The sequence below is a fragment of the Bombina bombina genome, chromosome 5 (genome assembly GCF_027579735.1).
Source record: "Bombina bombina isolate aBomBom1 chromosome 5, aBomBom1.pri, whole genome shotgun sequence".
In the NCBI taxonomy this organism is placed as follows: Eukaryota; Metazoa; Chordata; class Amphibia; order Anura; family Bombinatoridae; genus Bombina; species Bombina bombina.
The window spans coordinates 432,104,678-432,128,769 of NC_069503.1; the positions used below are offsets into that span (position 1 = coordinate 432,104,678).

A 24,092-nucleotide genomic window follows, 5' to 3' on the forward strand; every position below is an offset into this window, starting at 1 on the left:
TTATAAATTTTGAAAACTAAAGAAAACACTTTATATTATGAAACCAAAAATATCAAACCTTTGGTCCTTTTTGTCCTTTAAAACCCTGTGGAAGTAATAAAAGAATGAATCTGTTAGAGAGTTTAGAAGACTTTAAAATGAAATATTGGCAGACTATATGGACATTCTGGTTCTTACCTATTGTCAAAACCTTTGTTTTAATAAAATCAACAAAGGTTTTTCATTTCAACAGTAACCAAAATTAAAACCTTTGCTTGTTTAGTTGGTTTTATTAAAGTTGACAAATCTGATCCTTTACATATTCTAATTCAGTGGAGAATTGAACAATAAAATACACATTTGTACTCACAACATTATATAAGGTTAAAAACAAATAATGAGGATCTATGGTATGGTGGAGCGGGATAGAAAAAGAATATATGATGAATTGAGGGGTGATTTAATTGGGGATCTGGATATTAGTATCGTGAGCTAGTTCAGTAGAAAAAAGAAATAACACATTTTGCCAAAAAGAGATTGATGAGATTAAAATTGGGGTTTATGTTTCCCCTTCTACATACTGTGTCCAAATGTTGGTGACTTTGAAAATGTTGTTATATTGGTATACTACTAGATTAGCTTATACTGATAATTGTTAGAAGACTCCCATTAATATAAAGAAAAACCCATCATAGGTTTTTCTCACATCTTTTCAAGCATGTTTGTAGGCAGTTATGGAACAAAATTCCAGGAAGCCAATGGACAATAACAGCATCTTCAAAAATATGTTGTACCCTAAAAAAGGCTGGATTAACAGCCTGAATTGTAACTGCATTGAGCGGATAAGACAAAACATTGTAGTTTTAGAAAAAAATAAAGTGTTTTTCCCTTTAAAATAATGCACACTAAACTACATTGCACTGCTTTCTTGGGTGCTTACATTCATGGTGGTGACAAGGGCTAATAAAAACAAAAGAACGATTCCTTGTTTTAGTGTGTTAAAGGGACATAAAACAAGTTGGGATAAAGACACAATATTATAACATGTACTTTAATTACTTTACCTGCAAATTTATACTGTATTGCCTCACCACTACACCTGTCTTTTAAGTTTCCGAAGTGGTGTAAGCGTTTCTTATCAAGCTTAGGAATAAACTTAAAGGATGTGATTTGTGGACCTGGTGGGGATGTCATCATCCCCTCCATGGAGTTTACCTTGTCGCAGGGATCTGCTGGAACAGTGTCCCTTTGTTCATCAAAATCTAGATTCTCTGAGGCTGACTGCCTGGAGATTGAACACCTAGTCCTAGCCAAGAGAGGTTTTTCTGAAAGGGTGATTGATACTCTCATTTAAGCTAGAAAGCCGGTCACCCGTCGCATCTATCATAAGGTGTGGAGGACCTACTTATTCTGGTTTGAAGAACATGGATTCCCCTGGCATAAGGTCAAGGTATCCAGGATTCTTTCCTTTCTCCAAGACAGCTTGGAGAAGGAACTTGCTGCTAGGGACAGATTTTGGCGCTGTATTATTGCACAAGAGGCTTGCTGAGCTTCCTGATATTCAGTCTTTTGTTCAGGCTCTGTCCAGAATTAGGCCTGTGTTTAGACATTCCGTTAGTCCTTGGCGTTTAAATTTGGTTCTTAAGGTTTTGCAGAGAGCTCTGTTTCAGCCCATGCATTCAGTTGACATTAAGTTACTGCCTTGTAAGGTTCTTTTTTTACTGGCTATTGCTTCGGCACGCAGAGTCTCTGAGATTACCTAGTTTTTCATGCTGATAAGGCTCTTCTTTGCACTGGGTTGGGTTTTCTCCCTAAGGTGGTCTCTGATCGCAACATCAATCAGGAGATCGTGGTTCCTTCCTTGTGTCCTAATCCTTCTTCTTCTAAGGAATGATTACTTCATAATTTGGATGTGGTTCGAGCTTTGAAATTCTTTCTTCGGGCTACGAAAGATTTTAGACAGACATCGGCATTGTTTGTTGTCTATTCTGGGAAGCGCAGAGGGCAGAAGGCTTCTCCCACTTCCCTATCTTTTTGGTTGAGGAGCATTATCCGCATTAACCACTTAGCATATGAAACAGCGGGACATAAGCCTCCTCAAAGGATTACGGCTCATTCAACTAGATCTGTGGCTTCTTCTTGTGCCTTCAAAAATGAGGCCTCTATGGAGCAGATTTGTAGAGCGGCTACCTGGTCCTCCTTACATATTTTTTCAAAGTTTTACAAATTTGACGTGTTTGCTTTGGCTGAAGCAGCTTTTGGGAGAAATGTTTTGCAGGCTGTGGTGCCCTCAGAATAGGGTCCGGCTCTCTCTGACCCTCCCGTTTTCATTCAGTGTTCTCTAGAGCTTGGGTATACGTTTCCCACAAGTAAGGAATAAAGCTGTGAACTCTCCTCATATTAAGATAGAAAACATAAATTATGCTTACCTGATAATTTCCTTTCCATCTGTATAAGGAGAGTCCACGGCCCCTGCCCATTTTCTCTGTTGGGCGGACCTAAATTTTTGTTTTGTTCTTCTGGCACCATTTATACCCTTATATTTCTCCTACTGTTCCTTGTTCCCTCGGCAGAATGACTGGGGGATGAGGGGAGTTGGGGAGGTATTTAAGCCTTTGGCTGGAGTTTGTTTGCCTCCTTCTGGTGCCAGGTTCTGTATTCCCACAAGTATGGAATGAAGCCATGGACTCTCCTCATACAGATGGAAAGGAAATTATCAGGTAAGCATATTTTATGTTATCATTTTTAAGTATACATGCCTATATATATATATATATATATATATATATATATATATTTATTTATATATATATATATATATATATATATATATATATATACTGTATATTCATCAAAAAGTGACCAGAAATTTAATGTAGTTTGTGACGTTTCGGGACAACAACAGTCCCTTCCTCTGACAAATAAACACTGAACAAAAGCTGCCTTAAATAGGCTCCCAAATACACTCCCCTCAGGTTCAGCCAATCAGGCTGAATAATTACACACACCCATAAAGTGACCAATGAAAAAACATAATCCAAATTGTGCATGTGACTGTTATGACGTTATTGAAAAAATGCTTTAAAAACAAATTCCCTTTGGACCCCAATGCTAGTAGTCATGCCCTCTAGTTACAATAAACATCATATGTGGTTATCAATCGTCTAAATAAATGCAAAAGATCATAAAGTCGTCTATTATTGAACATCCAATCAAACATTGGATTACAAAAACTCAACTTGTAATAGGTTCCAATTCGTCATTCCTCTAACTCCTGATCCGCCCCTTGTTGCCAGGGACGCGATCAGCTGTACGTCTATAGCCATCAAACAAAGTTACCGATCAGCCCCTGATTACTAGGGACACAGACCTCGGTACAACTCTAACCCTCAAAACAGATACGCATCACCACACACAATAGCGCATATACTGCTAAGTTCCTTATTGCCTGCGCCTTTCTAGATACTCTGTAGCCGATCACCTTGTAAAAAACTAACAAACATGTCAACAAACAATCGTCCAATGGCAAAGTGCCATGTAGAAGAATGGGCGTGTATATAGGAGCGTGCATGCCTCAGTAGTAGATATGCTAATGTCTAATACACCACAATCCAAAAAGCCAATGGCAAGAAGCCACGACGAAAATAGGCGTACACATAAAGGCTTGCCTGTCTCAATCGTAAATACACTGACATCCGATATACCGCAATCAAAAACACAAGCAAAAACCAAAATAAAAATAAAAATAAAAAAATAAAAACTATAACCACAACGCCACAAAATACACCAATGTACAAGCCAATATAAGCACATTGTTCCAATCCCTCTGTGCACCGGCAGCCGTATCATATATAGCGAAATCGCCATGTATAAATTGTCAAGATGCACATAAAGAAAAGAACAGCTATATCCAGTGTATCATACCCTTGGGTGCACATAACTAAACTTATAACAAGGATTTACTTCTAGAACACCTATTTGGTGTCCAGCATGTTTGATATATTTTCTTAAAAATTGCCATCTATAAATCAGTAAAGCAAATTTAGCCAATCGCTAAATGTCTGGCCCCAATGGGCGTGTTATTAACTCATAGTGCATAAAAAATGAGCCTATTGCTCAAATCCTAACGTGAATCAACACTTAAAAATTATCACTTAAAGATTATACAATCCCCGTCTGTGAAAAAAGAGGACTGAGAAAATTTCCGAAAAATATATTTAAAGAATATTAACACATGTGTCTAAATGAGTGAAACTAAAATTATCACCTAAAAAGTGCATAAACGTAAAAACATATATCCACACATGTTAACCACACCATGTCTTTGCCCCGATCTCGGGCATCTAACTATACCCCCAAGGGGAAACAAGGGGGGGGGAAGGGGATGACAAAAAAAGAGGCTACATCATATAGGGCATGACAAAACTGCAGAAGGATCCAATAGGAATCGTGTAACCACTCCTTGGAGTGATACACCACACGAACAGTACAATTAAAATGAAACAGTTCTTTTTTGCTTTTCTATCATACACCGTACAGCACCCTGGTAGTTGTTGAACGTTGGTGAGAGTGCGCATACACCAATTTTTTGCCTATATATACTGTATATATATATATAATGAAAGGGAGCTGCCCCAAAACATCACTTAATTAAAGCTGTTGTTGCTTCGATTAAGACCAGTGAGTGCTGTCTTCTATTACCTATATATAGGTATATATATATATTTTTTTTTTTGTGCAGCTGGTCTAATGTGGTGCCAGGTAACGTGCAAGCGATAAGTGTTATATTACAAGTGGTGCGCTAATTTATCCTGCAGCTGTAAACAGGCAAATTCACTCAGGTGTTTGATGAATAACTAGCTATTACAAGTAATGGCTTGTTGTTGTTACTGCAAACTTACAGTAGCAATTATCACTTTGAAAATTAACCAGAGATCAGATATCTTGCTAATTTTCTAAAAGTGCCCCAATTGCCCCGAAAATAAAGTATATAACAACTGCACTAGGCTAAAGTTGGTGGGAGTGGGGAAAAAAAAAACGGCACTGAAAAGTACCTTTGCGGGGAACTGTGTGTTCCCTGTAAATATATATATATAAATGCTTATATACATATTTATCTATGTTTTAATATGTGTATATAGTATATATACATATAAACAGATACATATATATGTATATATATTTATAATCATATATATTTAAATTTGCTGCCTATAGCTGCGCTAGGTTCTCATGCCGTGTCTCACGGCATAAGAGCAAGGCTCCTATTAGATCCTATGGAAGCATGCTCTCGTGAATGCCATTGCATTGCACCTAACAGTAACTTGTAATAACAGCGCACAATTGTGTGCGCTAATATTACGAGTGGAGCGCAAATATCGTTTTTGTGAAAGCGATATTTGGTGCTCCACTTATAATCTAGCCCAACTGTTTACTGGTCTCATTATCCCTAAAACATTATACATGTCTTTGGTAACTTTGAATGTTGCTGGCAACTTTGAAAGTTTTACTGGTTAAATCGTCTTTAACTGGTAACAGCAACATTTCATCAGAAACATACCAAACTTAAGCTGTTGAATGTGATTCTGACACAATAATATGTTCATAAGAATCTAACATACGCAATAAATTTTACTTGCTGGTTTCATGAGAATTCAGATGGTCAGTGAAGAAAAAAGATAAACATGATTCTTATCTGCTAAGATACAGTCTATAAATTATATTTAATATGCTAGTTACTTGGCAGAATTTAGGCAGACTAGCATTCATTTTGTGCCAAAAGAAAATCCTGAAAATTTAATATTTCAGAGAATTATCTCAGTTCCCAAGTCTGAAATGAACATGCTATTTAACTGGCTCAATCAGACTCTTTCGAAACCTAAAATTCCTTAAAATCCCATCTTTTTGTTGCAGCACATATAAATCACTCTTCCATGATCCTAAACTCCATTTTTTAGCCAAATGTTCTGTCTTTGTACAGCCCAATTATTTCAATTCAAGTTTCTAAATAAAAAAGAGATACATGTGTAAATGTGTTGCCTGGAAATGCATATCTAAATATGCTATATGTTTATATTGTCCTGCACTGAAGATTTGTGACAAACATGATGACAATTCTATATATATTGCATTATATCACAACCACAGACTACCACACCTTTTCCCTCATTTGGATTACAATATGCACAACTTAAAGATCTCACCCAATTAATCACATTATCTGCACAATCTTGCACACATATACAATCCACATTGGATATGAGATTTAATTTCAAAGATTAATCATACTTTTATCCGATACATAGTAGAGACCAAACTATTGATATGTATTAGAGAGCCATTGAAAGAGATCTTATGTCTCTAAATAAACAAATTCAGTCTGATACGACTAAACATAGAGATAACCTTACTAAATCTGAGAGAAAGGCTTTAAATGAACTAAGGAACAATCAGGACATCATTATTGCCCAGGCAGACAAAGGAAAGGCAGTTGTTATATTGGATAAGGAAAAATACCATAACGAAGTTATGTCACAGCTCAATAATGAAGAGTTGTATATAAGATTGTCTTACAACCCCATTGTGTCTTTCAGACAAATAATGATGTCCTTATTAGATAAAACCACCACCAATCCACCGGGTAGACCGATAGTGACTAGTAATGGCTCCCTTTGTGAAAGATTGAGCGAATGGCTTGATCATGTACTCCAACCCATAGTTCTGGCTTTGCCAGGATATATCAGAGATAGTTCACATCTTATTCAACAACTTACAGATATACAATGGAGTGAACAATATAAATGGTTGACTATTGACTATCACAGCACTATATTATAATATACCACACCAACTAGGACTTGATGTTCTCTTCAATATGTTATACAGATATACTGAATATGATAATCATTTTATAACATTCATAACAACAATTACAGAGTTTTTACTTTAACATAATTATTTTGTTTATGAAGGGGAATATTATCTACAAAAAAGTGCACTGCTATGGGGGCAAAATTTGCCCCAGCATTTGCCGTAATTTATATAGGCTGGTTTGAATATTGTCTTATTTTTTAAGATAGTTGCCCTTTCTCTGATAATATAATACTATATGGCAGATTCATTGACGATCTGATACTCATATGGAAAGATGATGGTATATATAACATAGAACAATTTCTTCAATATATGAATTCTAACAAGTACAATTTAAACTTTACTAGTCAGCTAAATAAAACAGAAATAGACTATTTAGATATACATCTAGAGATTGGACCTAACAATAAAATAATTACATCTATATATAGAAGACCATTGGCTAAAAATACTATTCTGCATGCAGAATCATGTTATATTCCACATGTTAAAAAGGTATCCCTAAGGGACAATATCTCAGAATACGTAGAAATTGCTCAAATATTGCAATATATTTTAAACAAGCAAGAGAGCTCACAGAGAGACTAACTCTTAGGGGTTATAAAAAAATCCCTTTACAGATGGAATATAATGTTTCCAAAATAGATAGGGCTACACTATTTGCAAAAAGATAAGATTCAAAAACCAAAATTCAGTATGATACTATTCTCTTCATAACAAAATATAGTCAACAATTTACAGAGATATGTAATATTTTAAGACAAAAATATACCTATTTTACATATGGATGAGGTACTTAGGTCAATAAGCAATAAGAGCAAAAATTAACTATATAGCCAGAAGAGCTCAAACATTTGGACACATTACTAGAACTGACCTTTCTGAAATTTTTTTTTCAATCAAATGGTTAAATCCAATTAATGGATTCTTCAAATGTGGACATATATCCTGTAAGAGCTGTTCATTTGCTTAAAAGAATAAAACATTCAAGTCTACTGTTACGGGCAAAATATATGACAGGAGTAGAATTAATTGCACTACACAATTTGTTATAAATCTAATTACTTGCCAATGCTGTCTCTTCCAGTATATTGGGATCACTACTAGAGCTTTGAAAAAAAGAATAAGACAACATAGAAAAGGAAGCTAAAACCCTGGTGGCAAAACATTTTAGACAACATGGAAAGGGTACTAAATATTTCTCTTTCATAGGCATAGATAGTATACCTAAAACGGCTAGAGGAGGCAATAGAACTAATTTATTACTAAAAAGGGAAGTTTTTTGGATTATTGAAATAAATACTAGGGCACCAGAGGGCATCAATAAAAGACTAGATGTAGATTTATTTATTAGATAAATGTTAACATCAAAATTATCTATTATAAAGTATAATTAAAGGGCCAGTAAACCTAGAAAATAATGTTATATAATTCTGCACATAGTGCAGAATTATACAACATTATATTAGTGCTAGCTTTATGCAACATAATATTGCGGTTACATTTTTATTAAAAAAGAGGGTTTTCCAGACCCGCCCTCTGTGATCTACTGAGCGGGTCTGTTTTTTTCACTGAGCGCATCTGGGCAGCTGTCTAGTCACAGCCTGGCCCGATCACACCATTACACTCAATGTAGCTCGCTTCCGCTGTCAGACAGAACAGGAGCGAGCTACATTGAGTGTAATGGTGTGATCGGGCCAGGCTGTGACTAGACAGCTGCCCAGATGCGCTCAGTGAAAAAAAACAGACCCGCTCAGTAGATCACAGAGGGCGGGTCTGAAAAACCCTCTTTTTTAAATAAAAATGTAACCGCAATATTATGTTGCATAAAGCTAGCACTAATATAATGTTATATAATTATGCACTATGTGTAGAATTATATAACATTCTTTTCTAGGTTTACTGGCCATTTAATTTCTGATACTGTACAGGATTTTCTTGCCACCTTTTCCACCTTCCTCCTCTAACCCTACCATTCATTAAGGTTAAGTGTAGATGTATTATACTGAGCTATTAGATCTTCCCAATTAGGGTTTATAACAATATATATTAAAATATCTCTCCTTCTCTGGAGTAATATCCATGCCATTATGTTTTTTGTAAAATATAAAGTTTAGGTACTATATATTAATATGGTCCATAGTATTAAACATGGTGGCATGGATAGAAACAAACTTTGGAGACCTTATGTCTTTGGTTTGTTTTGGGTTAATGTTTTCTTCCTCATATTAATGTTATGCATATAATGTGCTGTGTTTTTATTTTTTGATCCATTTTTTATATTTATATGTATCAAATTTGAATTTGATAATATATATATATATATATATATTACCAATAACATGATTATTGAGGGATATTGCCATCATTTGAATATATACCTATGAATCACTCAGCCAACATCATTTCTAAATTCAAAATTTTAATTTCAGTATTATATTTATACTTTTATATTTACACTTCTTTACTTTGTATTTTGTATTATCTTTTAATTGTAACCGTTTGGTCCCATTGTACACAAATTGTTTTTATTTATTATTATTTTTTTATTTTTAAGTTCTTTACATTTTTAGTTACATATATTTATGTTCAGTTATGAGATACTAGGTTAATAGATTCATTTGGATCATGTTTAAATCTGTCTCCCCCTCCCTTCCTCCAAACGGTGTGGATAACAATTATTGACAAATGTTAATACACTAAATGGTTACGAATGAGTTAAGAGAGGATAAGAGGACGAGTACACTTTCTTGAATTTCTATTGGTCAACACAGCCAATAAATTGTTATACCTGTTCTGAGTTTATCACCTCTGATGAAGCGCAGGTATGCATGCGCGAAACATGTCAGGTGTTTTCATGTCTGCAATGTCCCTTTGATTGTGGATGAATAAACCGTCACCTGATTTACAGCACTGATATTGTGGCCTGCAGTTATTTTCTTCTGGTTATATATATATATATATGTATATTATAAAATGTGTTTATTCATACCTTTGTACCAGCTTGTCCTCTGTTACCCTGTAAGAAATATAACACAGACAATTACATTAACATATTTGTGAACACATACATGACTACCATGCAATAGCGCATGTTGCAAATATTTGTTACATTTCTAACACAAAAGACAAACACAGCATTACTAGTTAAAGGGACAGTCTACTCCAGAATAGTAATTGTTTAAAAAGATAGATAAGCCTCTGCATACTGCCCCCTTATTTCAGTTATTTTGACAGACTTGCATTTTAGCCAGTCATTGCCCTCTCATAAGTAACTCCACGGGTTGAGCACAATGTTATCTATATGTTACACATGTACTAATGCCCTCAAGCTGTAAAAAAAGTCAAATGCATTCAGATAAGAGAGGGCCTTCAAGGGCTTAGAAATTAGCCTATGAGCCTACCTAGGGTTAGCCTTTAACAAAAAATACCAAGAGAATAAAGCAGATTTGATGATAAAAGTAACTTGGAAAGTTGTTTAACCGCTTAGTGACCAGACCACTTTTCAATTTGTTGACCATCTGGGACCAAGGCTATTTTTGCATTTCTGCTGTGTTTGTGTTTAGCTGTAATTTTCCTCTTACTCATTTACTGCACCCACACATATTATATACAGTTTTTCTCACCATTAAATGGACTTTCAAAAGATACCATTATTTTCATCATCCTATTATATAAAAAACCAAGTGTGTTTGTCCGAAGCTGTCATTCGCAGTAGAGACAGCACAAGGACAAACACACCTGGCCTTTGAGATCACTACCTGATCTGCAGCAGAGGTGGGCATGGCCGGACGTGATTGGGGCGTGGCCAGATGTGAAGGGGCGCGGCCGGGCGTGAAGGGCCGTGAAGGGGGCGTCAGTTGCGAGATAGAGAGGGGAGAGAGATAGAGAGCAGGGGAGAGAGGGGAGGGGAGAGCGAGAGGGGGAGAGAGGACGGGAGAGAGAGAGGAGGGGAGAGAGAGAAGAGAGGGGGAGAGAGGGGGGGGAGAGAGAGAGAGAGAGGGGGGAGAGAGAGAGAGAGAGAGGGGGAGAGAGAGCAAAAGAGATGGGGAGAGAGAGAGCAAAAGAGAGGGGGGAGAGAGCGCGAAGAGAGGGGGGAGAGAGCGCAAAGGAGAGGGGGAGAGAGCGCAAAGGAGAGGGGGAGAGAGAGAGCAAAAGAGGGGGGAGAGAGAGAGCACAAAAGAGAGGGGGGAGAGAGAGCAAAAGAGAGGGGGGAGAGAGTACAAAAGAGAGGGGGAGAGAGCGCAAAAGAGAGGGGGAGAGAGAGAGCACAAAAGAGAGGGGGGAGGAGAGAGAGAAAGCAAAAGAGGAGGAGAGAGAGCACAAAAGAGAGGGGGGAGAGAGGGGAGAGGGGGAGAGAGGAGAGAGAGAGAGGAGGGGATATAGAGAGAGGAGGGGAGAGAGAGAGGAGGGGAGAGAGAGAGGAGAGGGGGGAGATAGAGAGAGAAGGGGGGAGAGAGAGGAGGGGGGAGAGAGAGAGAGGAGGGGGGAGAGAGAGGAGAGGGAGAGAGAGAGGAGGGGGGAGAGAGAGAGGGGAGGGAGAGAGAGAGCGGAAGGAGAGAGAGAGGGGGAGAGAGAGAGCTCAAAAGAGAGGGGGAGAGAGAGCGCAAAAGAGATGGGGGAGAGAGAGAGCGCAAAAGAGAGGGGGAGAGAGAGCACAAAAGAGAGGGGGGAGAGAGAGAGCAAAAGAGAGGGGTGAGAGAGAGCGCAAAAGAGAGGGGGAGAGAGAGCACAAAAGAGGGGAGAGAGAGAGAGCACAAAAGAGGGGGGAGAGCGAGAGCGCAAAAGAGAGGGGGAGAGAGAGGGGGGGAGAGAGCGCAAAAGAAAGGGGGGAGAGAGAGCTCAAAAGAGAGGGGAGAGAGAGAGCACAAAAGAGAGGGGGAGACAGAGAGCGCAAAAGAGAAGGGGGAGAGAGAGCGCAAAAGAGATGGGGGAGAAAGAGAGCGCAAAAGAGAGGGGGAGAGAGCGCAAAAGAGAGGGGGAGAGAGAGTGCAAAAGAGAGGGGGGAGAGAGAGAGCGCAAAAGAGAGGGGGGAGAGAGAGCGCAAAAGAGGGGAGAGAGAGCACAAAAGAGGGGTGAGAGAGCACAAAAGAGGGGGGAGAGAGAGAGCGCAAAAGAGAGGAGGGAGAGAGAGGGGGAGAGAGCGCAAAAGAGAGGGGGGAGAGAGAGCACAAAAGAGAGGGGGAGACAGAGAGCGCAAAAGAGAGGGGGGAGAGAGAGCGCAAAAGAGATGGGGGAGAAAGAGAGCGCAAAAGAGAGGGGGAGAGAGCGCAAAAGAGAGGGGGAGAGAGAGTGCAAAAGAGAGGGGGGGAAAGAGAGAGAGGAGGGGGGAGAGAGAGAGAGGAGGGGGGAGAGAGAGGAGGGGAGAGAGAGAGGAGGGGGGAGAGAGAGAGGGGAGGGAGAGAGAGAGAGAGAGGGGAAGGAGAGAGAGAGGGGGAGAGAGAGAGCTCAAAAGAGAGGGGGAGAGAGAGCGCAAAAGAGATGGGGGAGAGAGAGAGCTCAAAAGAGAGGGGGAGAGAGAGCGCAAAAGAGATGGGGGAGAGAGAGAGCGCAAAAGAGATGGGAGAGAGAGAGAGCAAAAGAGGGGGGGAGAGAGAGAGAGAGCGCAAAAGAGAGGGGGGAGAGAGAGCACAAAAGAGAGGGGGGAGAGAGCGAGCAAAAGAGAGGGGTGAGAGCGCAAAAGAGAGGGGGGAGAGAGAGCGCAAAAGAGGGGAGAGAGAGAGAGAGCACAAAAGAGGGGGGAGAGAGCGCAAAAGAGAGGGGGGAGAGAGAGGGGGGAGAGAGCGCAAAAGAGAGGGGGGAGAGAGAGCTCAAAAGAGAGGGGAGAGAGCTCAAAAGAGAGGGGAGAGAGAGAGAGCACAAAAGAGAGGGGGAGACAGAGAGCGCCAAAGAGAGGGGGGAGAGAGAGAGCGCAAAAGATAGGGGGAGAGAGCGCAAAAGAGAGGGGGAGAGAGAGTTCAAAAGAGAGGAGGGAGAGGGAGGGGGGGAGAGAGCGCAAAAGAGAGGGGGGAGAGAGAGCTCAAAAGAGAGGGGAGAGAGAGAGAGCACAAAAGAGAGGGGGAGACAGAGAGCGCAAAAGAGAGGGGGGAGAGAGAGCGCAAAAGAGATGGGGGAGAAAGAGAGCGCAAAAGAGAGGGGGAGAGAGCGCAAAAGAGGGGAGAGAAAGCACAAAAGAGGGGTGAGAGAGCACAAAAGAGGTGGGAGAGAGAGAGCGCAAAAGAGAGGGGAGAGAGAGAGGGGGAGTGTTTGTCCGAAGCTGTCATTCGCAGTAGAGACAGCACAAGGACAAACACACCTGACCTTTGAGATCACTACCTGATCTGCAGCAGAGGTGGGCATGGCCGGACGTGATTGGGGCGTGGCCAGATGTGAAGGGGCGCGGCCGGGCGTGAAGGGCCGTGAAGGGGGCGTGGCCAGTTGCGAGATAGAGAGGGGAGAGAGATAGAGAGCAGGGGAGAGAGAGGAGGGGAGAGAGAGGGGAGGGGAGAGCGAGAGGGGGAGAGAGGACGGGAGAGAGAGAGGAGGGGAGAGAGAGAAGAGAGGGGGAGAGAGGGGGGGGAGAGAGAGGGGGGAGAGAGAGAGCTCAAAAGAGAGGGGGAGAGAGAGCAAAAGAGATGGGGAGAGAGAGAGCAAAAGAGAGGGGGGAGAGAGCGCGAAGAGAGGGGGGAGAGAGCGCAAAGGAGAGGGGGGAGAGAGCGCAAAGGAGAGGGGGAGAGAGAGGGGAGAGAGAGAGAGCACAAAAGAGAGGGGGAGACAGAGAGCGCAAAAGAGAGGGGGGGAGAGAGAGCGCAAAAGAGATGGGGGAGAAAGAGAGCGCAAAAGAGAGGGGGAGAGAGCGCAAAAGAGGGGAGAGAGAGCACAAAAGAGGGGTGAGAGAGCACAAAAGAGGGGGGAGAGAGAGAGCGCAAAAGAGAGGGGGGAGAGAGAGGGGGGGGAGAGAGCGCAAAAGAGAGGGGGGAGAGAGAGCTCAAAAGAGAGGGGAGAGAGAGAGAGCACAAAAGAGAGGGGGAGACAGAGAGCGCAAAAGAGAGGGGGGAGAGAGAGCGCAAAAGAGATGGGGGAGAAAGAGAGCGCAAAAGAGAGGGGGAGAGAGTGCAAAAGAGAGGGGGAGAGAGAGTGCAAAAGAGAGGGGGGAAAGAGAGAGAGGAGGGGGGAGAGAGAGTGAGGAGGGGGGAGAGAGAGGAGGGGAGAGAGAGAGGAGGGGGGGAGAGAGAGAGGGGAGGGAGAGAGAGAGAGAGAGGGGAAGGAGAGAGAGAGGGGGAGAGAGAGAGCTCAAAAGAGAGGGGGAGAGAGAGCGCAAAAGAGATGGGGGAGAGAGAGAGCTCAAAAGAGAGGGGGAGAGAGCGCAAAAGAGATGGGAGAGAGAGAGGGCAAAAGAGGGGGGAGAGAGAGAGAGCACAAAAGAGAGGGGGGAGAGAGCGAGCAAAAGAGAGGGGTGAGAGAGAGCGCAAAAGAGAGGGGGGAGACAGAGCGCAAAAGAGGGGAGAGAGAGAGCACAAAAGAGGGGGAGAGAGCGCAAAAGAGAGGGGGGAGAGAGAGGGGGGGGAGAGAGCGCAAAAGAGAGGGGGGAGAGAGAGCTCAAAAGAGAGGGGAGAGAGCTCAAAAGAGAGGGGAGAGAGAGAGAGCACAAAAGAGAGGGGGAGACAGAGAGCGCCAAAGAGAGGGGGAGAGAGAGTTCAAAAGAGAGGAGGGAGAGAGAGAGCGCAAAAGAGAGGGGGGAGAGAGAGAGCTCAAAAGAGAGGGGGGAGAGAGAGCTCAATAGAGAGGGGGAGAGAGAGCGCAAAAGAGAGGGGGGAGAGAGAGAGCAAAAGAGAGGGAGAGAGCGCAAGGGGTGGGACTGCTGTACTGCAAAAAATGGCCCGTGTGAACGGGCTTTAGGACTAGTATCTTATAATTTGCTATTAAAAAAAAAAATATGAGGAAAAATGGAAAAAAACACACTTTTTCTAACTTTGACCCCCTAAAATCTGTTACACATCTACAACCACCAATAAACACCCATGCTAAATAGTTTCTAAATTTTGTCCTGAGTTTAGAAATATCCAATATTGCTTTTTTGCAAGTTATAGGGCAATAAATACAAGTAGCACTTAACTATTTCCAAACCACTTTTTTTCAAAATTAGCGCTAGTTACATTGGAATACTGATATCTTTCAGGAATCCCTGAATATCCCTTGACATGTATATATATTTTTTTATTTTCACAAACTTTAGGTTTCTCACTGAAATTATTTACAAAAAACTTTTGCAATTATGGCATAAATGGTTGTAAATGCTTCTCTGGGATCCCCTCTGTTCATAAATAGCAGGCATATATGGCTTTGGCTTTGCTTTTTGGTAATTAGAAGGCTGCTAAATGCCACTGCTCACCACACGTGTATTATGCCCAGCAGTGAAGGGGTTAATAAAGGAGAATGTAGGGAGCTTCTAGGGTTAATTTTAGCTTTAGTGTAGTGTAGTAGACAACACCAAGTATTGATCTAGGCCCATTTTGGTATATTTCATGCCACCATTTCACCGCCAAATGCGATCAAATTAAAAAAAAAGTAACATTTTTCACAATTTTAGGTTTCTCACTGAAATTATTTACAAACAGCTTGTGCAATTATGGCACAAATGGTTGTAAATGTTTCTCTGGGATCCCCTTTGTTCAGAAATAGCAGACATATATGGCTTTGGCATTGCTTTTTGGTAATTAGAAGGCCACTAAATGCTGCTGCGCATCACACGTGTATTATGGCTAGCAGTGAAGGGGTTAATTATGTAGTTTGTAGGGAGCTTGAAGGGTTAATTTTAGCTTTAGTGTAGAGATCAGCCACCCACCTGACACATCACACACCCTGATCCCTCCCAAACAGCTCCCTTCCCTCCCCCACTCCACAATTGTCCCTGCCATCTTACGTACTGGCAGAAAGTCTGCCAGTACTAAAATAAAAGGTATCTTTGAATTTTTTTGAATATTTTTTTAGCATATTTACATATGCTGCTGTGTAGGATCCCCCTTAGCCCCCAACCTCCCTGATCCCCCCAAAACAGCTCTCTAACCCTCCCCCTCTGCCTTATTGGGGGCCATCTTGGGTCTGCCAGTACCCAGTTTGCAAAAAAAAGTGTTTTTTATTTTTATTTTTTTTCTGTAGTGTAGACCAACCCCCACCCCCTGACTGCTATTTTTTCCCCAATCAATTGCCCCCTTTTCCCCACTTTTAATACTAATTTTTCTGTAGTGTAGCGGTTCCCACATGCTCCCTCCCCGTGCACGCGGCCCCCGGCCATCCCCGCCCATGATCCCGCCCCCTTCCACATCACAAGGAACATCGATGGCCGCCACCCGCCTCCCACACTGGCTCCCACCCACCAACGATACTGGCCATCGATGTCCGGTGCAGAGAGCGCCACAGAGTTGCTCTCTGCATCGGATGGCTAAAAAGTGTTATTGCAGGATGCCTTTCGATGTCCTCAGGCGTTAACTGTCTTTTTTTTGAGAACGTACCCTGCACGTCCTCGGTCATTAAGGGGTTAAAATTGCATGCCCTATCTGAATCACAAATGTTTAATTTGGACTAAACTGTTCCTTTAATTTTTTTTTAAAAATTAAGTATAATCATTTCTGATCATGGACATTAAATATTATGCAGTGGGGCAAATGTATTTTCATTTATTCTAAAGGGCATCTACATCATTTATCCTATTACAGATGTGAAATTGCAAGGTATGGGTATACGTTTGTAGCGGAAGGCTTATGCTATATAAACTATTCAGAGGCAAGTTCTGAGAATTTAATGTATTTGTGTCACCTTTGCAAGACATGTTACAGTATATATAAAATTTATGGACTATTAATTGAAAAAAAAAAATACATTTTAACAAACTAGTTTATAATTGTTTATCATCATTCTTACAGGAAAATGTCCCTTGAGTGTATGAACCAACATATACCTTGTGGTTGTATTGCCTTCATCGTGCAAAAGGTTCAGACAAAGGGTTATTGCATTTTAAGAGCAAATGAGCTCTTAATTAAAGTCCTTAGATTCATACATTGGTGGGTAGGTGTTATTTCTTATTTTCTAGAAATAATGGCATATTTAAGGTTTCTCAGTAACATGGATTATTTATGCTGAGGTAAGGTTGATTTTTTTTACTGACCATGAAGCTTCCACAGGGTATTCTGATATTATTTTACAAAATTAGTGGTAAAAGAGGCAGATAATGGCCTGAAACATTAGCGAAATGATCTGTATGACAGTGTTTTAATACATGTACAAGGGCGGTAATGATATACCCTATATCTCCCAAAATATACAGAAAAATGTGAGGCTCCATTTGAGAAACCAGGGGGTCTACACTATTATGCTTCTTATACTCTTGTATTTGATAAATAATTGCAATACCCTACCTCACAAATAAACAGCATGCACCACACATACATATACTTCAAACTTATATAAAATAAGTTATTTCCCTTTTTCAAATGAAGAGTCACATACTCCACTAGATCTCTGTTAGCTAATTTTAGTACTTTTGGGCCCAGCCATAATAGTTCAGCAGTAGCTGATACTTAATTAATCCTTTGGACATTAACAAACCTAATGAATCCTTTGCAGTTTGATTCTTCTTTATAAAGAATGAAGTCTTGTCTATTGATGAAGGGTTCAAAAAATGTAAAGTTAAATTATGGTCACCATGAACAGCAATCACATGACAGTAGCATAAGTGTTCCAGGACATAGGTTAGAAGGGGGGGGGGGGGGGGGGCTATACCTTTCATCCCACATTGCATAATGGGGCAATTTAAAAATAAGCAACTAACATTTTTCATATGAAGGCTATGGTATCACTCTATAATTTAATTTATTTTTTACTGTTTAAAAAGATAGATAATCCCTTTATTACCCATTCCCCAGTTTTGCACAACCAACCTTGTTACCACTGTGATTACCTTGTATCTAAGCCCCTGCAGATTGCCCCCTTATTTCAGTTCTTTTGACAGACTTGTATTTTAGCCAATCAGTGCCCTCTCATAAGTAACTCCACAGGTGTGAGCACAATGTTATCTATATGGCACACATGAACTAATGCCCCCTAGCTGTGAAAAAACCTGTCAAATGCATTCAGATAAGAAGCGGCCTTTAAGGGTTTAAAAATTAGCATATGAGCATACCTAGACTTAGTTTTCAAATAAGAATACCAAGAGAACAAAGCAATTTGATGATAAAAGTGAAATGGAAAGTTGTTTAAAATTGCATGCCCTATCTGAATCATGAAAGTTTAATTTTGAATAGACTGTCCCTTTAATCATATGTTCATCAGTTTCACAATAATGATAATTAACTTACCGACTTTTAAGTATTTTGGGGGTTGAGGGAACTAAAGAATACTCCCCAAAACATGGAAATATGTTATGATATCCTTATTTGGGAATGGTGATATCTACCACACATTTGGGTTTTATATCCATTTAGAGGTCATGTGAACTTTATGAAAATAATAATCTCTAAGCACCTTCTATATATTTTTTAGTTTTGTTATTATCATGACTCATTGATTTGGGTTTTCTATAAGGAAATATAGACACATGATCTCCTGACAGAATTATGTGTGTAAAATAGGTGCAGAAAATTGTTATTTTTCCACTCTCTCCAAGATCAGTAAAAAACAAAACAAACAAACAGAAAACATAATTTGTTTACTATGGTATTTTTTACCTTGATCCCTGCGTGACCAGGAGGACCAGGGTCACCGCCAGATCCCTATATTTAAGATAAAAATTGTATTTAATGAAAATAAAAACAAATGTTCCTTATATACACAAAGATTCAAATCTTAACTCACTTAAGGTAGATGAATACAATTCTAATCAAATATATATATAAAGAAAGAAATCTTACCTTTGGTCCTTGACCACCTGGTTTCCCTGATGGGCCTCTCCTTCCTTCACTGCCCTACAATATTAAAAGAAAGATTTATATAGTTTCAGGTGTTAGTCAACATGAGCCTTGGTAAATGTGTACTGATTTCCATGAAGAAGACAAAGAACTGAAGATGACTTTGCATATCTGTCTTTCTGACTCACAGTACCACATTGCCAGGATTTATATCATTGCTTGCTCAAGCCAAAACAATGGCTTATGTCTAGCTCAGTATAGCTAGACTGAACGTTATTATGACACATAACTGTCTTCATTAATGTAAGGACAGGTTACCTGCCTGGTTGCCATTTACAAGGTGACTTACTAAGTAAGCAGGCTCTTGTTACATATCTGCACTGCTTTGAAATAAAAATGTATTCAGTTTACACACTAAAAATCCTCTGTAATGATTTACCAAAAGCAATTGCCAAGAACAATGACTAGTTTAATAACCACATTACGAAAATAACAGAAATATAATTTTTCCTGATCTTTACATTTGGGGATTTCCACAGATAAATCAACTGAGTAATATCATTTTGTAAGAATTTTTTTTCTTGGAGTACTAAGATCTTATTTAAAAGTCAGAATTTGGTTTGTTCAACTGTTTTCTCACAATCTGTTAAAGTAATATTCAAAATAGAATAAAAAAACAACTGACAAAGGGTTTTTCTTTTTTAACACAATGGGTAATATTAATATAACAGTCTATCATAGAATGAACTTACAATATGATGACCAAAGTAATACTTTCAAACTTACTTGGTCTCCAGGGCTACCAGGTGGTCCAGGTGACCCTCTTAGTCCCTGTTGATTGAAAAAAATAAAATAAACATTGCAAATTAGAATGTGTATGTTGTTTATAATGGACATCTGTAAAACGGAAACAATTTAGTTAGATCTTACCTCACAATCATAGACACAGCACTTAAAAAAAAAAGAAAATCCATGTAAGAAACTAAATTGTAAATGAGATATATTTGTAAAAAGTCAGACATCTTAATATATCTTACCACGGATTGTGAATCTTCCACCTTAAAAAAGAGAGGAAAAAGAAATCCATATTAGCACAATTTTTTTTAATGACCTCTGGTAATAACACAATATATACAATTTATAAGCAAATGCAAATCAGTTAACTCACAAAGATGATCTTTTTCCATGTTATATTGTTTTCCCTGCGTAAACAATAAATACCAGACCAAGGGTTTTTGGTATTAAGTCACTTGTGGTTCCCTGAAAATCTATGATCAGCGATAAATAATACTGAGCAGTGAGAAACAAATTAGGAGATGCTTCTTCTGCTTTGTAACTTATTAAAATTACTTTGTGGAAGACTGCCCAGATGCCTGTCTCCTCCAACCATTACACCAATACAATTGCTCCTCAGGGACCCTTGAGAGACTTTTTTTGAACAAAAATGGTGGCTAAAGAGAGATCCACAGAAAGAATGCAGTCTAGCACTCTATGCCCAGAGTAAAAAGCAAGGAGGTTTCTGGTGGCAATTAAAATGTAACTTTTATTGAGTTAATTAAAATAAAATAATCGTATTATTACGCCATCTGCCCCATATAAAAAATTGTCTGTATTCAGCTATCCAGATGACTTTACAACTATGTACCGTTTCACCGGGAAGATTAGATACTTTGTAGTATAATTGTGGCTATATAGCCAATTAATCCCTGTGTGATAGTGTTAATGTAAATAAACGACCTGTGAGGCTAGCACACAGTTAGTTTGTCAAGTTATCCAAATATCTGTGATAATGTATCACTAATGTGATGCTGATCTCTATTAGGCACTAGTGAGGCTATAAAGGATTGCATCAGTCATTAAGAGATTCCAATGTTTCTTAATGATTTCAATTATTTGAGGTGTTTATGTGCTATAGGTGAAGATTAGTCTTGGAGCTTTGGAGTCAGCTTTAATCTTTTTGCATAATAGTTCTTTTTAGGGATGTCGCGAATAGTTCGCCGGCGAACATAGCTTGTTCGCGTTCGCCGCGGCGGGCGAACATATGCAATGTTCGGTCCACCCCCTATTCGTCATCATTGGAGTAAACTTTGACCCTATACCTCACAGTAAGCAGACACATTCCAGCCAATCAGCAGCAGACCCTCCCTCCCAGACCCTCCCACCTCCTGGACAGCATCCATTTTAGATTAATTCGGAAGCTGCATTCTTAGTGAGAGGAGGGACAGTGTAGCTGCTGCTGATTTAATAGGGAAATCGATAGCTAGGCTAGTGTATTCAGTGTCCACTACAGTCCTGAAGAGAATGAGAAATAGGATGTGTGTGTGAGAAAGTGAGAATATATTTGAGAGAAACTGTGTGACAGAGTGTTTAAAAGTATGTGTGAGTTTTATTTGTAAGAGTGTGTGAGAGTAAGTTTGTGTGAGTGTGTAAGATAAAGCTTGTGTGAGAGAGTGTTTGTGTGTATCTGTGATTGTGTGTGTGCGTATATATCCAAGTGTATGTATCCCTGGCTATATATCTACAGGGAGTGCAGAATTATTTGGCAAGTTGTATTTTTGAGGATTAATTTTATTATTGAACAACAACCATGTTCTCAATGAACCCAAAAAACTCATTAATATCAAAGCTAAATATTTTTGGAAGTAGTTTTTAGTTTGTTTTTAGTTATAGCTATTTTAGGGGGATATCTGTGTGTGCAGGTGACTATTACTGTGCATAATTATTAAGCAACTTAACAAAAAACAAATATATACCCATTTCAATTATTTATTTTTACCAGTGAAACCAATATAACATCTCAACATTCACAAATACATTTCTGACATTCAAAAACAAAACAAAAACAAATCAGTGACCAATATAGCCACCTTTCTTTGCAAGGACACTCAAAAGCCTGCCATCCATGGATTCTGTCAGTGTTTTGATCTGTTCACCATCAACATTGCGTGCAGCAGCAACCACAGCCTCCCAGACACTGTTCAGAGAGGTGTACTGTTTTCCCTCCTTGTAAATCTCACATTTGATGATGGACCACAGGTTCTCAATGGGGTTCAGATCAGGTGAACAAGGAGGCCATGTCATTAGATTTTCTTCTTTTATACCCTTTCTTGCCAGCCACGCTGTGGAGTACTTGGACGCGTGTGATGGAGCATTGTCCTGCATGAAAATCATGTTTTTCTTGAAAGATGCAGACTTCTTCCTGTACCACTGTTTGAAGAAGGTGTCTTCCAGAAACTGGCAGTAGGACTGGGAGTTGAGCTTGACTCCATCCTCAACCCGAAAAGGCCCCACAAGCTCATCTTTGATGATACCAGCCCAAACCAGTACTCCACCTCCACCTTGCTGGCGTCTGAGTCGGACTGGAGCTCTCTGCCCTTTACCAATCCAGCCACGGGCCCATCCATCTGGCCCATCAAGACTCACTCTCATTTCATCAGTCCATAAAACCTTAGAAAAATCAGTCTTGAGATATTTCTTGGCCCAGTCTTGACGTTTCAGCTTGTGTGTCTTGTTCAGTGGTGGTCGTCTTTCAGCCTTTCTTACCTTGGCCATGTCTCTGAGTATTGCACACCTTGTGCTTTTGGGCACTCCAGTGATGTTGCAGCTCTGAAATATGGCCAAACTGGTGGCAAGTGGCATCTTGGTAGCTGCACGCTTGACTTTTCTCAGTTCATGGGCAGTTATTTTGCGCCTTGGTTTTTCCACACGCTTCTTGCGACCCTGTTGACTATTTTGAATGAAACGCTTGATTGTTCGATGATCACGCTTCAGAAGCCTTGCAATTTTAAGAGTGCTGCATCCCTCTGCAAGATATCTCACTATTTTTGACTTTTCTGAGCCTGTCAAGTCCTTCTTTTGACCCATTTTGCCAAAGGAAAGGAAGTTGCCTAATAATTATGCACACCTGATATAGGGTGTTGATGTCATTAGACCACACCCCTTCTCATTACAAAGATGCACATCACCTAATATGCTTAATTGGTAGTAGGCTTTCGAGCCTATACAGCTTGGAGTAAGACAACATGCATAAAGAGGATGATGTGGTCAAAATACTCATTTGCCTAATAATTCTGCACACAGTGTATGTGTGCATTTATTCCTGCCTCAGCTTACTGCCATGTGAACAAGAATATTCTTTTTTTAGGTATGAGAATACGTTTAAAATATGTATTAGTATATAATTGTATACATAGAGTGTTTAATTCTTAAAGGGACACTTAACCCCTGCTTAAGATTTTCTGAACTAACTGTTTCTGAGGAATCAAAATAAACTAATACACTGTTCTCAATGCTGCATGTTCATCTTACTACAAACTCTTCATGAAGACTCCTCATATTTTCTATGCTTATACACAGCTTGTGTTTTCCTATGTAGGGTGCCATCTTGTAACGCACGTTTCAGGCACTGCAGTCACGTGACACGTGTGCACAGCAGCTTCTCTCACTGATGTTATAGAAGGCAGGCAATGCTAATTCACAGTAATGCAAAGCGTGCATTACAGTGTATGAGGACAAAGATCTATTTTATATTTGTAATACAGTAATTGCATCTTCTTTTATCAAACATATTTTAAAGGTTTTATGTACTGAACATATCCACAGTCTGTGTGTTTCACTGTTCCCTGTTAACTAAGTTCAGTTTCAATCGCCCACCCGATGTTCAGAGGCAGAGGGGGAGAGTCTAGAAAGCCGTATTTTTAACTCACTGTTATTCAGTTCTCTGCCATATCTGAGGAGAATTTTCTCTCTGTGTGCTCCAGGAATTTACTTTTGTTTTCATAAAATTCCTGGAACACACAGAGAGAAATGTTTCCTTAGATATTGCAGAGAACTGAATAACAGTGAGTTAAAAAAAGACGGCTTCTAGACTCTCCCCCTCCCTCCTCCCCCCTCCCCTCTGCCTCTGAACATTCGGCTGGCAATTAAAACTGAACTTAGTTATAGCAGTGAACAGTGAAACACACAGACTGTCGATCTGTTCAGTACATAGAATGTTTAAAATATGCTTGATAAAAGAAGATGCAATTACTGTATTACAAATATGAAATAGATCTTTGTCCTCATATACTGCAATGCACGCTTTGCATTACAGTGAATTAGCATTGACAATTTGCCTGCCTTCTATAACATCAGTGAGAGAATCTGCCGTGCGCATCACATGACTTGCTTGCACACATGTTACAAGATGGCACCCTACATAGGAAAACACAAGCTGTGTATAAGCATACAAAATATGAAGAGTTTTCATGACGAGTTTGTAGTAAGATGAACATAAAGCATTGAGAACAGTCTATTAGTTTATTTTGATTCCTCAGAAAAAGTTTAGAAAATTTTCAGCAGGTGTTAAGTGTCCCTTTA

General features: G+C 39.9%; 1 protein-coding gene across 3 annotated transcripts in view; it reads right to left on the reverse strand.

Moving 5' to 3' along the window:
- Window positions 1–24,092, reverse strand: part of LOC128660438 (collagen alpha-1(VI) chain-like) — a 303,740-nt gene that overhangs the window by 146,212 nt on the left and 133,436 nt on the right. For all 3 annotated transcript variants that reach the window (XR_008402529.1, XM_053714284.1, XM_053714285.1), the window contains 7 exons: window positions 19,772–19,792; window positions 19,665–19,685; window positions 19,521–19,565; window positions 18,738–18,791; window positions 18,555–18,599; window positions 9,845–9,871; window positions 59–85 (listed from right to left, as the gene is read on the reverse strand). Coding sequence is in view for 2 of the 3 variants with exons in the window: in XM_053714284.1 (XP_053570259.1) it covers window positions 59–85; window positions 9,845–9,871; window positions 18,555–18,599; window positions 18,738–18,791; window positions 19,521–19,565; window positions 19,665–19,685; window positions 19,772–19,792 (240 nt within the window). In the remaining variant the exon portion in view is untranslated. The remainder of the gene's footprint in view (window positions 1–58; window positions 86–9,844; window positions 9,872–18,554; window positions 18,600–18,737; window positions 18,792–19,520; window positions 19,566–19,664; window positions 19,686–19,771; window positions 19,793–24,092) is intronic.